The 17,562-nt window shown below is 43.4% G+C and overlaps 1 protein-coding gene across 3 annotated transcripts in view; it reads right to left on the bottom strand.

Annotated features, from left to right (window-relative positions):
• The window catches only part of ARID4B (AT-rich interaction domain 4B), an 88,461-nt gene extending 71,064 nt beyond the window's left edge, over window positions 1-17,397 (bottom strand). Inside the window, exons 1-2 of one of the 3 annotated variants that reach the window (XM_040551741.1) lie at window positions 17,071-17,397; window positions 16,002-16,063 (exon numbers count right to left, since the gene is read on the bottom strand). In XM_040551741.1, coding sequence (XP_040407675.1) covers window positions 16,002-16,007 — 6 coding nt within the window. In that variant the 5' untranslated portion in view covers window positions 16,008-16,063; window positions 17,071-17,397. Of the gene's footprint in view, window positions 1-5,147; window positions 5,212-16,001; window positions 16,064-17,070 lie in introns of those variants that run through there. The other 2 variants (XM_040551740.1, XM_040551739.1) reach the window with 2 other exon arrangements.
• Between the last annotated feature and the right edge of the window lie 165 nt (window positions 17,398-17,562).

The raw sequence follows: 17,562 nt of genomic DNA on the forward strand, positions 1-17,562 counted from the left end.
TTCCCACAAAATAGGAATTGGACTTAATTCAGCTTACAGACAGGATCAGTCCTGTCAAAACTAACAAACAATGTATTTGGTCTGTCATCCCAGGGGTATGAAGTTTAACAGCTGGACTACAGAGAACTTCTACCAAGATGATGACCAGCATTGAGACAATCTTCAAGGCGTTTAAGAAGCAGAGACCCACAAACCAAGAAAACTCTCCAGAACCCTACCACTGGACAAGCATCCAAACAAGTCACTGCCTTGCACAGGGAAGGATAAAGATTAACTGCATTGAGCTTTAACAGCCATGGCAGCCGCCAAAGTGCGCTGGATCCAGAAAGCCTTGGTTTCAGCTTACCTCCATAATGACAAAGAGATAAAAATATGAGAAAACATATTCCTTCAGTTGTCTCCTGGGTTCTGCAGGGATCTACTCCGGGGAGCCCATGAGCACCGTGTGACCCAGCACCTGCACTCCCAGACATGCTATGGTCACAGGAACATGGCTCTGCACACTTCTTCCCTCCCCTTCACAGAGAGGTACCCCATGCCTGACACTGCTATTAAAAAAAGAAAACAACTGAAGAAAGACTAAATATCACTACACATAATCCAATCCACTGCAGTTCCTGCACACAGTTTCCTGCAGAAGATTCAGACTTGGTGAATGTATATTTAGTTAAATCCCCATTTCAGACTACATTAGACCAAAAGCATACAGCACAAAGACATCTTACCTACAGGAAAAGGTTATTCTCTCCACCAGCTTGATTTTTGCTTCCTTTTCTCCCCTTCCCCCAACTCAAACAGGTGGTTTGCATCTCAGATAAAGTATAAGGCCCACCAGACGTGCCGCAGTACCTGAAGATGCACTTTAGGACACTCAGACCGGTCTCTGCTTGGCTTTCCACTGAGCAGCTCTGCGAACTGCCCTCAAATTTCCTCGCTGGCTCCAGCAGATCTGGGAGACGCAGACCAACAGTCTTCCTTTCCAGCTCGGCACCAGCAATAACTTTTAAGAATTCCAGTTTGCAAAACAGCCACATTCAAGTATTTTTCCATTTGTTTTGGAAGATCTCTGAATTCAACTAGATATACCCTAATCTGTAGGCTTTTCCTTAAGTTTCAGTGTAACTGAATCCTCATTTGGAACATTTTGACAGTTCCTCACTGCTGAGCTAGCCTCACATCCCTACTCAGTAACCTGCCCTGCTTTAGACTCCAGAGGGAAACATTACACAAGAGCTAAAAAAGTGCATCTCGTTTGGGTAAAACAACTAATACACAAAGAGCGTAATAGTTTGGCTTAAAAATACTTAGCCCTTATATTTGGCTTTTCTTGAATTCCCTTTGCCACAATTGGACGTTTGAAGCAGTTAACGCAACAGAGTGAAACTGGAATGAAATTCAAAGGCAAATAAGCCAACAAAATAAACCTTTTAAAGAACTACAGATAATGGCTGATTTTCTAGAAACTAAAATATATACCTATGGGGGGAAGTATATAAACAAACATCACCCTGACCACTATTACTTTTGCAGTGCAAGTTTTGGCACGTGGATATTAAAAGCACTATTCTTTACAGGTGTACCTGCACCACATGCTTTGCAAGCTCAGGACAGCAATTCTTCCCCCATCCCAAAGTAAAGACTTCACTAGCCAGTTTCCCCAAAACACATTTATTTTCATATCCCATTAACACACAAGATCCTTGGATCCATCAGAAACAGGACATGAGAGACTGTGCAAGCAAAAAAAAAATGCCTGTTACTTCTTCCTCTAATTCTAGCTGGGGGGAAAACATTCACATCACTAGACAATTGCATGCCTATGGCATACTCCTGCTGTCCAAACAAGCGCTGCTTCAGTTATTTCTGTCCCAGGTTCTGTACACTGCTACAATACTTTAAATTTCAAAAAAGCTTTTTCAATAGAAAAATTTCCACAGATCTCCAGAGCTTGCAGTATAACGCATGCTACAGAAGCCTTCCTCTGATATTTTAACTAATGATTCCAGGTATTCCACATGGTACATTCTAGATTTATTTTTCAGTGTCTTCTGCAGACCATTCCTTCCTATGTTTTTTTCCCTTCTACACTGAAGAAATATTGATTTTTCTCTCCAAGCTTCCTATAAAGAGGGTTATTTTTCTAATAAACGATTATTTCATTTAAAATCACATTAGTTAAGACACTAATAGCATACAGTAACAGCATACACTAACTATACATACAGAAAACATCAGTAGTACTTTAAGCTTAGTACAGCAGTGATCGCATCGATCTTTTTACAATGTTTGGAGTACATTCTACCCCACTTGAACTGCCTATAAGCCCTGCTACAATACAAGTACGTGTATCCATAAGGGAAGATATTACTTACACCTTTCAAAACAGTCAAATAATTCTTCAGTTTCCTCTCTGAGCAAGAAAGAGGAGGGGAAGAAAACACACACAAATTTAAGGTACCTATGACTCTGTATGCAGAAAAAAAGGAGAAATAAATACATGCAAATAAATGCATTTACAAAAGGACAGTTGCATTAGGCAAAGTTTTTTCAAACTTTTCTATGTACTGATTTTGATCCCAAATTCTAAGAGAGCTAGAGGCTCCTGAATAACTAACAGACCTAGGTATATCTTCACAGATCAGAACAGATCTTCAAAGGTCTTCAGCAAAACACCAGGCACCCACAGATGACTGGTTGAAAACCACTGCTTTAAGACACTCAGAAGACAGCTTTTGGAGCTACGCACAAGCAGAGTTGAAGAGAAGTGAAATCTGAGCATACTACACACGTACTTGCACTATTCAGAAGTGCCCAAGCAGCACTGACACAGATCCAAATCAAGTTTAGCCTGCCGCTCCTAAAAAATGGCTGGGTAAGCTCCCGGTCAGTGGATCAGTTAAGAGCTCAGCTCTATACATACATAACCAGCTCTCTGAGCCTGGAAGAACAAAGAAATAGAATTATCTTCTGTTAGGTCTATTGGTGTTTTCTTAAACCAGCATCTATTGGGCCACTGCTGGCATATTCACAACCTTGCAGAATATGGATGTGTCAACTAATCAGGGCATGGAAAGTAGCTTAGCTGGGGCAGCACAGAAATTAGTAAAGTATTTTACCTTAAAAAAAATAAATGGAGAAAATTATAACCCATGCTGAGCTTGTACTCTGACAGCTCGACCATTTCCACATAGCACAGGCATCTCTGCACAACAATGCACTTTAAACGTCCCAGGAGAAGAAACAAGTGAACCTGAAGTTATCCCAAAAGAAATCCCAGTGCCTCTTTCTCAAATCGTAGCACAAAACCCATAACTCAGATCAACTTCCGACTAAGCTACTGTGAGTGATGTTCAAAGAGCCTTGCTGTGGCAGAATATTCTACTGAACAAACTGTTTTCAGTAGCGTAGTATTTTGCCATAAGAGTACAGACAATTGTTTTTACAGTGCAATTTTCTTTCAGAAGGATGGTTCCTCAAACTGTTAAATAAGTTTTAACTCAACCATTATTTATTTATTTTCATGCAATTGAAGAAAAACTCTCTCCATGAATGCTGAGAGAGCAGAGGAGGAAGGAAAAAAATAAAAATAACCTCCAACAGATTAACTCCTCCAAATGAATCAAGTAATTCATATTTCAAACTTCACTTCTTATGTGAGTTTAAGGAAAGAATCAAGAATATCTCAAATCTAACTTTTGCATTCCTCTCCCCAGTTTGTAGCCTCCTAAATACATACTATATCCTGTGCTTCTTGAAGGGTTGTCCTGGCGTGCTCTTGGGGCATAGACCTCCTCAACACATAGCCAATTTCAACAGCCAGACAAGCAAAGAGAAAAACATTTCTCCACGCATCTCAGTAAAGCTTGTTCTACCAGTGGTCAGTTGTGTGATCACCCAGTTGAAACAAGAACTACCCAGGGACCTATCCACAGCCTTGCATACAGCACACACTTCCTACAGCTCTTTAAATACACTACTTATAACGGAATGAAAATCTATTTCTGCGTCCATGTCAGTTCAGAGTGAAGCAAACTGATTTTGAGTCTCAAAAAAGTTCCGAAATAAACTGAACGCATCCTACGTGCATTTCACCTTACAAATGAAGTTAGAGACCAACACGCTCAGATGCTCTGGACAAAACACTGGCTTATATTTTTCACAGAGGCTCTGACCAGTATCAGTACCAGTGGTCTTTCAAGTGTTCTTATCCTTACAAAGAAAATTAGCACACAGAGAGGTAAATCTGGTAAGTACAAGAGCCTTCTACTGGAAAAGCAAATGATTCTTTCAGATCCACCTGCCAAGGTCTGTGGTAAGGCTTCGGGAAGTACAAAGCCATGCATGTTACCTGTGTATCCCACTCTGCATGTACTAATAGAAATAAATGTCAGGTCCATGTCTTCCTTCAGAAGACATAACGTAACTCAGTACAATTTTACATGGGTTTACAATGTAAAAAAGTTTTAATATTTCAGTTAGATCCCTTTACAAAGGGATCTAACCCCACAAAAACTACGAAGGATATCCCCATAAAGACTACAGTGTTTCTTTAGGAATACTCTTCTGTGAATTAATTTTATTAGTTTTCTAACTTGTGGGAACACAATTCCTAACTTGAACAAATCCAGCATAAGTGCATGTATAAATTCCCCACGTATCTCAACGCATTTTCAGGAACTACTACTGACAAAATATTTCTGCTTGGTCAGTAGCGAAGATATTACATGAAAGTTGCACGTTTCTCTTTTCATCCCTCCCCACAACAGCATTTGTCTTCCAGACAGTGGAAGTTCTCCATCTAAATGCAAAGAGTTCAGTATTCAAGCTTTGGGCTTGTGAGAGGAGGCTAGGGGTTTTAAAAAGAGACTAGACATAAACAACAAAGCAATAACCAAATCAGAGACGCAGGCTTTTCCGGTTCAACTCCCTTCTACTACTTGAACACCCTTTCAAGGATTTTCCATCAGTGAAATACCTGTAGCAAACGAAGAACACATACATTAAAAGTAACGCAGATGCTAAAAAAAGAAAAATAATTAACCACTTAAAGGCAAGTTTAAAAAGAGAATCATCAAGTACTGCATACTTCTGAATAGCTTTAACATAGCTTAGATGCAAGTGTGCTATGCAGAAAATGAAAATTCCACCTTAGTGCTGTACGAACAGTGTATACAAGCAGCTAGCATTCAACGAGGCTACCTTTCAAAAGTATGCGTACTGAAGAACATTAAGTGCTTGGTTCATACCTTTTATCTCATTTAATTACCCAGAATGCTAGAGTTTCTTTGGCTACTCATTGCTGCACCTGTTTCCAAAACATCTTCAGCTGGCTGAGCCTGTGACTAATGGCAGCCATTTCCAGGGAGGGGCTATTTAAGGAAAGATCCTTGCTACGATTCCACAAAACTCTCTGACATACTGAGGAACAGAGAGTACTTTTTTTTTTTTTTTTCAAGTTGCACAGGTGATATAAGACTATATTGACTACTTTCAAATGTGCTGAAGCTATTCTGTAAAGCCCGGTTATTTATTAAAGTCTTTAAGCCTCTTATACTAAAACCTTCATTTTTTTTAGCCTCTTTTCCAAAAGTAACACCTAGGATTACTGAAGTGAAAGAGAAAAATAGTCTATCCAGGTCTCCTGCATTGCAACAATTTTACCGTTGCTGCCCACATGAAACCTCACCCTGTGCTCAGGAGTTCAACAGGAGGCATCCCACAAGGTCCCTAGGACAATGCGGCTTTCTCGCAGTGCCCACCAGTAAAGCACCTGTGTGCCTGCCAAATCCACAGGTTACGCTGTCAGCGACGTACCTCAACGAAACTGTTATTAACTACTTTTATGACCAACAACAGGCGGTGGTGGTGGTTTTTTTCCCCAAGCTTAGGAAGATAATGAGTGAGAGAGAAATCCTGAAACACACAGCTCTGAGCCCTAATCTTCTGGTAGTACCGTGGGACTGATCTGCCCACTCCAATCCTTGCTTTCGCAGGAACACTGCACATCACCGCTGCCAGCAGCAGCACACCTGGCTACAAGGTCTGCGTGGGCCCTCCCGAGCCATCGGCACGTGCCCACGGCCTCCTTCGGGTGCTGGGCTGGGAGATGGGTCAGCGAGCACAACGGCTGCAGGAGGAGAAACTGCCTGGTAAAAGAAAAGATGCTGCAGTTCCTTTGCAGCCAAGGAGTTGTCTTGTAAGCACGGGGCATTTGCAGATGGCATTCCAGTATTTCAGGGCATTATTTTTTCTTCCAGAGTTTAATTTTGAACAAGCATCATGAGGATATAGATACAGCTACAGCAGTAAGGCAGCAAGGACCTGGAACTGTATCCGGAACCGCATGGAGTGGAGCACCCGAAGCTTACCGCTTTTTTTGACATTTCTCTGACAAAACAAAAAAAAACTGATTTGCTTCCTTAGAAATCCAACTGAGTAAATACACTGCTCACACATAGAGCAACTCCATCAGACCAGCTTAAGTATCGTGAAAGATCTTTATGCCCCATAATAGATGCTATGTTTGATAGTTATTGTCAGGCCGTAATTAAGATTTTATTGCACCATTGCAAATATTCAGTTAAGTGCTGTTGCACAACAAGTTCTTCCAGTCAGAAACAGGTACGATTGTTCTCTATTTTAATGCAAAACTGTACTTAAAAGTCTACTTACTTTACTGAACTGAAATCAGTGACACTGAAGGGATACAAATATCTATATGTGTGTATATTCCCTAGCAAAAACCAGCCCTCCTCTCATTTAGAGATGACCTACTACCACCCGAGTTGCTATCTAGGCACTACTAATGCCACATATATTACCAATGGAGAAAAAAAATCTTTCCTCAGGGGATGTACACGTACCTCTTTTTCATTTTTACACTCTTATTATGCTGTCATCAAAAGAGATTTTTTCTCACTATATGGAATGTAAAGTAACCCATTCAGTTCACTTTTCTCTAAAAACCTGAATCACCCTACACCAGTAGGTGTATATATAGAAATATATACACTGGTTTGCCCAAGAAAAGTCAACATATGAAATCAGTAAGAGATTTATTTTAATACAGTGAAGTTTGTTTAACATCAATCCATACATTTTGGCTACCAGCAGGCAAAGTAAACTGAAATCAGAATATCAGCTCAACAGCCAAAGAATTATCAACAAATAAAATCTGACTTACTGCAGACAGACATCTAGCATCCATACTAATACTTTCTGGAAATTAATGTTAAATTATTCCAGGGAACACGGTTAAAACAATAGCCCCAACAACCCCTTCCAAAATGGATCAAGAATAGACTCTTTTCACATTCCAGCCCACGTACATAACACTGTCCATCACCAGGCAACATCATCTTTTGTATTCCATGACTTTTAGGAACGTAAAAGCCATATTAGTAATCTGTAAGTAAAGGAATAAATCCAAATTTAAATGTCTTCTAACCTGTCCAGCATAGCAGAAAATAGGCATGACGTTTCCACAGAGAAGACACAAACATCATAAATTTATCCAAATCATGTCCTGTAGGTAAATGCATGTGGACTGTCATTATAAAGTTCTGCAAGAACACCTCAGAATGAGTCTGCATCCACAAAATGGAAATTACTTCAAGTGGAATTTTTTTCTCCCTCTTCATCTCTGTTCCAGGCAGCAATGCATTGGGGTACATATCATACTCCGATCCTTAAACTATAATGTGGTCTTACTTATGCCAAAGTACTTCAGTATTTTCTTTGATGCCCAGCTAGCATGACAACCTTATGAAGAAATAAAAGAGGAAACTTATAAAATTATTGCTATGTTTTCAAAAGCACTTTTATAGTTATGGAAGCAAAAAAGTAAGAATTATTTATTATTTCTGAGTTCAGAGATTTAATTTGGGGTAACATTGGTTTAATATCACAGCATCATCTGTCTTTCAATAAGCAGTGCAGCAAAAGTAGAGTCAAAACACATATTCCATTAGAAATTCCTGAATTCTGAAATTCAAATATAACATCTACTGATTTCCAAAACGTCTCAACCCTTTATTATTTCTCACAGAAAGAGAAGTCATATTAACTCAAGTGTCACAGCATTAACAAAGATTAAGCTAATGTTCTTTTATTGATACACTCACACAAGATATCGTGAGGTCTATCTTCCGCCATTGTAAGTTAATTTAAAGCATTCTTTGTGACCTCAGAACCACATTTGCTACATTCACCTTTAAGAAAACAGGAAGCAGACTATTTTAAATATACAAATAAGAGATTTAGCACTAACAGCCTCCTGATGAGAGAATAGCTGGAAATCTAAAGGAAAAAATTATCACCGTGGATCAGGCTGCCCTGCCACAAACTGAAACATTTTTTTCAGATCAGAAGAGAATGTGAAAAACAAACAAGCAAGAAAATTACTCCCTATTATGTTATTTATTACCAGCTGAAAGCTTCTATCAGACACATTTGGACCAGAATTTTGCTGAAGTCAAATTACTTTTCGCCGCCCTTAGAAGGACCAACATAAACAATGAACAATAATGTGTCAGAAGGGTGTCTAAGAGGGAAAGGGGGAAGGATCCGAGACAAAAGCTCAAGGAGAGCCCCAGTTCTCCAAAAATAAAGTATTAAATGCCCAAATTTTTGCACCAAGTTTCTGGTAATGAGCAGAAGGTGTCATATGCCTTACTTACTCTTACCGTCTCCAACCGGCATAACTCCTGACCGTCACCGAGTCTCCACTAACCCACCCACAAATATATGGGCCTTTTTAACATTGAAAGAATCAAAGCCTTGACTTTCATTCCCTCATCAAAGTAAGACTAGTATAATTTCTCCCCAGATTATTGTTTCCAACTGCTTTTATTTGGAATAAGAGTAGCACAACCTTCCCTCCGCAGGTAAAAATACCTATTGTCAGGAGGTATTAACATAGATGCTAGCTCCCCAAAGGTTGTCACCTTTACGGGATAGGAATTTAATATTTTTGACTCTTGTTCTGCAGGAAATTATATACCAACTCTTCCTCCAGTTTGGGGAAAAAAGCAAAGAAGACACTATTATTAATGATATTTTTTCCAAGCATTGAATAAAATCTTGTAATGGGGGAGGAAGGGACAGACATGACAGGGGAAGTAAAGCTTAAGATGGCTTCCTCAAAGAAAGACTTAAAATATTTTCTTTTTCTGTGTCAAATTCTAACTCTGCTTAAAATCTCCCCATCTTTTGAACTTGACATCAGCGTTTACCATAGCAAAATTAAGTTCTATTAATCACCTTCAAAGCACATCACCAATTCCATTTAGTGTTTTAAACTCAACACCTTCTAGAAAACATGGACTTCAAGCCTCTGGAAAAGTGCACTGTTCTAGCTAGTAAGCAAGCCTAGAAAAACCTCTATGACAATTTCACATATAGACAATTTACAAAACATTTAGCCTCGTGACTACAAACTGCTAACTTGGCAGATGGATGGGGAAGAAGGTGTGTTCACAAGCAGTTTAAGCCACTCCAAATCAGTCATTTCTGCTTTCCTCTCCCTCCTTCCTCTGTCCAAATGTTAGGGAACAGACAGGTCATGCTGCTGTAGCTGAGGAGTATATATACTTGATTGTTGAGTTAATTTCAGTTTGATTCAGTCTACCTCAGGACCAGACAAATGGTGCTGGCACAAAGGAAAGCACGAATCAACAGCCAGGAGTGGAAGAGGAAGACAAGACTGTATTCCTTCACTGACTGTACAAACTTAATTTGGCAAACTGCTTATGAAAACAAAAACTTTGGGGTAGGTTGTTAGGGAACTAGCCAACGGATTCAACAATGAGAAAAAGATCAGGCTCGCTCTCCTGCCCAAGAACCCCGAGTGTTATTCACCAGTTAGTCCAACCGGTGGGATCTGCTCGACAACAGAGATCTAGAGAGCTGGTACGTCTGCATCACAGTTAGCTTAAATCACAGCCGATGAGCGCTCTCTCTAAATAGCATGCTACTCAAGGTGGTCTGCAGAAGTCACCATAAAGGCTACGTAATTTGGGAGTTCTAGATGCCTAGAGATCTTTTCTTCAGCATACTGACCCACAGAGCACTGCCTCAAAGACAACAGCAACAGGAGCAAATGATAACTCCAGGTTAACTGGAGATGCCTACGGCTTTTGCTCGCAGCAAGGCAAGTATCTTCTCACAGTTGGGTATGACTTTTTGCTTAGCTCATAACAAAAACCTGCACGGTACTCCCCACGGGGTCAGGGAAGCCCACAGCAGGGCTCTGTATGCAACTGCGGTTAATATATTCTAAATCAGGAAGCCACTGGTGCGCGGTGGTCGCACGTAACACAGGCTGGTGGCGTCAGCCCTCGTTCTCCACAGGTAACTCAGCAACACCCTCCACCACCCTGCCTCGACAGTCTCACAGCTGCCTTTCCAGAGCTTGCCTACAAACACTTCTTGCTAAACAGGTCAAGACTGCTTTACACGCTGGCTTCCAAGCTAAGAAAAAAAAAAAAAAAAAAAGCACACAATACACACAATAGCTCTTTCTTGAATTTCTTCCCTGGTTCAAACTATTATTCAGAAAGAAAATAGCCATCTTGTCAAGGATAGAATAACAAAGTAGCTTGCAGTCTTCCCCATACTTGAATATCCCTTGAAAAATCCTCTCATTAACCAATTAAATATATATATATATATATATATATATATATGTGTGTGATTTTACATCAAAACCTTATTAAATAATTGTTCTAACACGTTTTTAATCACTAAACATTTACTTTATGCATAGGGCTAAACAAGTTTCCTTATTTCCCTGGAGGCCTGTTGAAACCTCCCAAAAGTCTTTAAAAATCCATTGCACAGGCTAATATCCAGAGAGCAGTAGCAAGCACGGTAACTGGACAGCCCTGGAAGTGCTAAATAGGAAAGGCCGAAGAGAAATATTTGTTACTGAAGCGTATCAACTAAAAAGCAAGCAGCAGTACAAACCCCAACTCACTAACATTTCCCAGCTGTGACCTGAATCATACTTCAGACAGGAGCAGTTCGAGATCCGTACTTACTCAGATTTGTGCACTTCTGTAAAACTAGCTGAAAGGCCCATTATAGTAACTAGAACTGCAGAGAAGCTACTACTGCATTTCACAATGGGTTAACCACTTCCAAGTACGTACAGAACTGATAAACAATCTAGCATTTGGATGGCTCTGTATCACATTAGGGTGCCAAGGAAATTTAGACTCCGTATCTTCCCGTAAAATCTACGTTACCTTTTCCAAATGAGATCTCAAACGCTCCATATTTTTTATTTTTCAGCCTATTATAAAACCATTCACTTCTAAGAAAAAAAAAAAAAGTGTGTATCTGTAGGATTTGAACAAAAGATTGCAACCAGTTTGCAGCAGTGGTATGCATCACGTCCACCTTTCTGGAATTCATCCCTTTTTCAGTTTACATGACCAGTGAAACACTCAGACCAAGTATTTGTATTTGACAGTGCTTGTAAGGCTTCATACATCAAAAAGATTGCACTTTGTTTTGAAAGACCTCTCAACTAGAATGCAGAATTTCTTTAAAAATACATACCACGTGTATCTATCACAGCATACTTCTGCACTAGATGTATACAACACTGAATAAGCATCCTAAAATGTCTAGCGAAGATCTGCATATTCATTATTCTGTCTGCTAACATTTTTCTTAGACAGCATCCTGATGCAGTAGTTATGCTGCTATGAGACTGTTGATCCAAAAACCCTTCACCAAGTTGGAAGACAATAATACAAGCAAATCAACTTTTCCCGTTGCTATAGTTTATTACAACTTTGGTCTTCTCAGTCTAACGGCCTTCTTTCCCACCAGGTAGTCTAATTAACTTTGGAGTCCTTATCAAGGCATGCAACTAACGAATAGACACATACTAAACATGCAGATTTGAATTCCAGACTTCCATGTTGTTCAGCCACTGTAAAATATACTAAGATTAGCATTTCAAAAGTGCAAATATCCCATTTCAAAATAGCTTAGATTATTCCAACATGACTTGTAATTGCCTGGTGCAAGTGGTGTTTGCTTTCCTTTCTACATAATTATGCAAGCATGAGGAAGTCAATAACTGCCTCTGATCACTTGTTCAAACTGGAACATCAGGACAGAATTTAGAATCATTTTCAATCGTGCAAAAACAAATGACAGGGGAAAACCACCTCCTCAGACTTACCTGTTTTCCTACCTCCAACACAAGAACTACTCTAATGCTACTTACTCCTCCTCTGTAAGTGCCCTTTTCTGAGGAAATTCAAATAGTTAACCAGAAAGTGAAAGGTCACCACCTTCCACGACTAGTTTCCAGCCTGCATAAGAGGAACAGGACTTTCAGCTGACTCGCACTTGAAGTTGGAAATTAAAGACTGAAAAATGTACTAGATACTTTGCTTTTGTCCTCTGCCACACTGGCAGAGAACAAGAGCAGCAGACTGACTGGCTTTAAGTGAAAGTGGTTACAGCATCAGTGTGCAGCAATCGTCTCCATGTAGAGATGGAGAAGTCACTAGGAATACTACTGAAACCAAAATGTAAATTCGTAACGAATTAAAAACAAACAAGAAAACACACCACGAACTGTACACAGTGCTTCCTTCATTTGTCAGTGTGACAAATGCACTCAGAAACACCTAGAGCTACCAAACAGAAATACCTACCATCACTAATATTTCATACTTTGAAGACTGAAAAACATTAACACACAAATAACTTAAAAACATTTAAACCATCATTCCAGACCACTTTATTTACAGTGTATTGCTCTAGCTTCTGTGACGTTTGCTATTTTTATTGCCAGTCAGCAGTGAACTTTTTAACTACAGTAGGTATACTACCTTCATGCACATATTTAAATTTCAAGCAAATACTATAGTAGATATTTAAAAATCTCATGAGCATTTAGTGTTTAGTACAAATCATGATCGAAACTGAGTTTGTATGTGTTTCTTTCTTTAAAAGCAAAGACTCTGCTTTCCTGGAATTTATTTCCTGACTTCAGGAAAAAAAATAAAAACAAACCGTAATAATGTTTTTATATGCACTTTGCAATCTACTTAGTAGGTACTAATTTGATGGCACGCAATTAGTTTTTAAATAATCAAAACGATTCTGCAAGCTTCCAAAGCACATGGAACGCAAAAAGACATTATGCAGAAGGTACCCAAGTTTAACAAGAAAAAAAAAATCACTCCAACATATGAGTCGTCCTAGCTGTTATCTACACAAGTGTATTAATGACTATCAGAGGTACTTCAATACAAGAAAGACAGATTTAGTAGAGCATCACAACAACATGCATGATTTTCCCAAGGTTTACTCCTTGTAAGATATACTTCAATATATTTTAAGACTGTCTCCAAATGGTCTTTGCAGTCCATAGAAGGCCTACGTAATAGGCTAAAGTTACTAATTTATACAAGGGACTTTATTGACTTGAATTAAGTTGGCTTACTGTGGGGAGAACAATTATGCCGGCGGCTCTGGAGGTGGCAATGGCTTAGCAGGCAGCGCCCCTCTGCTGTCTCAGAGGGTTCCGAAAGGCAAGATGACGAGTGACTTACAGCCTTCCATCAGTACGACTTGGCACTCTTCCTAAATATACCTCGCTGTGTTTTACAAAGCATGATAAACATTCTATCTATAGTACACAGATTGAAAAAATGAGTCAGTAAAGCTACGTGAGGTGTTCAAGTTCACCCACAGAGACAAAGACACAGAGAAGGAGCCCAGTTCTAACGCTTCGTGCATTGGGACACACCACCCTCCGCACCCGAAAGAACGACCAAGGCACCAACTGAAACCGGGGCCTCAGTTGTGCAGTCTGCAGCCAGCAGACTCAAACTAAGACCGGGCCTTAAAGCATTAAATTCTCTGTGTGCTGAAGTGTCCTTGAGGAATACTCTTCCAATAAATTAAAAAAAAAAAAAAAAAAAAAAAAAAGGCACACAAAAACACAGCCATATTTAAACAGTATCTCGATCCAATACAGTCAATGTTACTTTGTGCAATACCAACAGAAAGCCAGTAATTTTCCTAAGCCTTCTCCCTTGCTGCTTCTTATTGGACTAACTTGTATCCTTGCAGGCTTAGCAAATTAATTGCAAATTTAAGCCAGGCAGAAAGTCATGCTGAACTGCATTATTCCCAAAATCTTAAAAAATGGTATTGGAAAGACGGTTGAATCTTAGAAATTTCTCTTGGGCTATGATTCCATTAAAAGTTTCATTGTAACAAGTAAATACAGTTTCCATGTAATGAATTACAGATTAACCCCAGTTAACAGTACAAGGCACAGTAAATAAAGTACTTGGAGCTATCTCAAGCATATATAAATGTAATGCTACACACAAATTACAAAAATCATGGACTTAAAATCAGCATTTGAACACCCTGGCAGAAATCGTCCAGATTTTAAAAATAAATAAAAATGCAGCAACAGCAGAAGTCTTACAGAAGGATAAGTACACTGGGGCCTTTTTTTTCCCTTAAATACGACTCTATTAACAGGTTTCTGCATGTTACTTAAAATTTGAGCATTTGTTACATGTTCAATTCAGCCTGAAGTGGGGCATTATCATCATCTCGCAGAACACTTTGTATTCCCACTTACAATCCGACCTCCTCATCCTCCCATCCATCTATCCACACTTATATGGCTCTATAACCAGAGTACCTAAGCCTAATCTCTATGGTAACTATACGATTTGTTTACATGGAAAAAAGAATATTAGAAATGTATGTAAATTTAGCTGTCATTTAAATAAGTGTTTTTCCTTCTGAGGTTAAAAAAAAAAAAAAAGCTCTCTAGCTCTCTATACTGCCTCCTATTTCTCTTGCTTCCATCTCCTACAACCCCAGCAGGCAATGAGCCACATTTGGAAAGCTCCGTATCACACTACATCGACAGCCTGTTGTTGTAAATTCATATAGTTTACTTTTAATGAGGAAGAGACATGCAGTATTTTAGATCTTAATGCTTACTTAAGAAAAAGCATAGAGTGCAATTAAAACTTGATTTTTTTAAAAGATAGTGTCATTAAGTCACCAAAGGGGAAGAAAAAAACAACACACATGCTGAACCTTTAACAGCTCTATAGAAAGACTTAGCTCGCTGCTCAGCAGCTCAGATCCATCTAGAAATTAAAACGATCCGTGCCATTTACCATTTCCAGCTGTAAATGCAGCTTTTAGCACATATTTTACATAAGACTCACTGACAGACAGTAGCATAACTCTAACAGTGCAAGACCCCATATACAGACTGCTCTTCTTTATTAAAAAATACCGATGAGAGGATGTTCCACAGGTTTTAACAATTATTTTTGATAATATTTGTGGTATTTTGAAGCAAGGTTTACCGCAGCCCAGCAAGACCAAGAGCTGAATTACAGATCCTGGGGGGGGGGGGGGGGGGGGGGGGGGGCTACAGCAACACAGACAGCAGCTCAGGTGAGCCATCCTCAGCAAAACGACAAAAGCCTAGCGAAGCCAGCTGTTCCTAACTATTTTGGGGCACGCAGATCCTTTCCGCACAGAGCAAATCACGCTATTCCGCTGACACGCTTTGTTTCCTGTAACGCTTGCCCGACGCATGAAAAAGAAAGAGACGAGAAAGGCTCGGGGAAAAAAACGAGCTGCGACGATGCACGCGAATGCTGCGCGGCACCGGGAGGAAAACCCGAGCGGGTCAGAAAACCTTCCTGCGCCTTCCAGCGATCGCTCCGCTGCGGAGCCGCTTTCCCGGGCGACCCTCCCCGATCGCCTCCGGATTACGGGAGCCAAACTCCGGCGACTTTGCCGAGCGGCCCCGCTCCTCCACGCCAGGCAGCCATATCCTCCTCCACCGGGGGGGAGCACCCCGGGACGGACGGACTGACCGACCGACCGACCGGACAGACAGACCGACCGACCGCCGGACATTCCCTCACGGACATTTCCTCCCCCACCCCCCCCCACCCCGTCCCCGCGTACGAGCGCTTTACCTTCATGATGAGCTCAGGCTGCGGTAAAAGCCTCGGCGGGGGCTGAGCGGCCGAGGCCGGACCTGGAATTTAAAACAAAGCGCTGAGGCACCGGGCGGGGGAGGGGAGGCGGGGCCGGCGGCGGCGAGCAGAGAGGGGGGCTCCGGGGCCGGGGGGGGGGTTAAAGGAGGGGGGGGGCCGCTCCCCGAGCCCCCCCTGCCCCCGTTCCGCCGCTGCCCCGCTCCCCCCCGCGCCCCTCCCCGGCCGCTGCCTCGCCGCCCGCCGCCGCCGCTGACGCCATTTCTGTCAGAGGAGGAGAAACTTGCCACAACAACAACCCGCCGCGGGCCTCCCGCCGCACGGCGCTTCGGCTGGGGGGGCACACACGGCCTCGGGGCCGTCCCCCCCGGGGGGCTGCAGCCCCCTCACCGGCCGCCGGGAGGAAAAGGGGGGGGGGGGGTCACGTTCCTCTCAGCGCCGGGACCCCCCGCACTTGGCGGGGGGGGGGGGGGGGGAGGAGGGGAGGGGAGGCCCTGCCTCCATTGTACGAGGAAGAGTGCGGGCAGCAGGCTGGGGGGGAGGACCCCGGGGGGGGGGGGGGGGGGAATCTGGGGGGGGCACCGCTTTTGTAAGGGGCTGCGGCTCCGGATCGCGGCGGCTCCTCCCCTCTCCCCTTCGTGTCCCCCCCCACCCCCCCCCAAATAAAAGCAAAGCGCTGACTCCGCGGCCGGAGTTTTCAGCAGCAACAGCCGCAACTCCGCGGCTGGGGGCCGGGCGGGGGGAGGGACGCGGCGGAGGGGAAGAAAAGGAAGAAGAAGAAAAGAAGGGGGGGGGAGAGAGGGGCCCGACCTGCTCGGCGGGGGGGGGGGGGCGCGGTGCCCGCCGGCGGAGGGGGGCAGTCGGCTCCCGATCGCCCTCGCCCCGCCGCCGGGCGCCGAGGCTCGGCGAGTCCCGCCGCAGCCGCGCTGTGAGCAGAGAAAAACAACCGCCCGCCGCCCCCCCGCCTGCACGCCCGGCCCCCCCCCCCCGCCGCCCTCCGCCCGCCGCCGCCGCGGGGCCCGGGGCTCGCTCCCCGCCCGGCCGCCGGTACCTTTGTTCCGCGGCGCCCGCCCGCGACTCCCCCGACCCGCGGCGGGGGGGGAGGGAAGGGAACGGGGCGAAGCCGCCTCCTCCTCCTCCTCCTCCTCCTGCTGCTGCTGCTGCTGCTGCTGCTGCTCGCGGCTCCCCCTCGGGCGGCCTCGGCCCCCGCTCCGCCAACGGCTGGGCTCGCGCGGCGGGGCCGACCCGTGCCGCCCGCACCCGGGCGCGGACGCGGAGCCGGCGGCGCTGAGCGCTGGGCTCCGAGCCTCTCGCTCCCCCTCCCCCTCCCGCACCGACCGCCCGACTGACTGACGGCCGGACGGGCCGGGCCACGCCCCTCTCCCCGCCTACCTCCATTGGGCCCCGGCCCGCACGGCCCGCCCCCCCTCCGGCCCCATTGGCCGCCGCGTCGGAAATACTGACGTCATTTTTCTCCACTTCTATGGAAACTGAGGCTCGGCGCCGAGGAGGCCCACGGGTAACGCAGTCCTCCTCCGCCGCC

The sequence above is a fragment of the Cygnus olor genome, chromosome 3 (genome assembly GCF_009769625.2).
Source record: "Cygnus olor isolate bCygOlo1 chromosome 3, bCygOlo1.pri.v2, whole genome shotgun sequence".
In the NCBI taxonomy this organism is placed as follows: Eukaryota; Metazoa; Chordata; class Aves; order Anseriformes; family Anatidae; genus Cygnus; species Cygnus olor.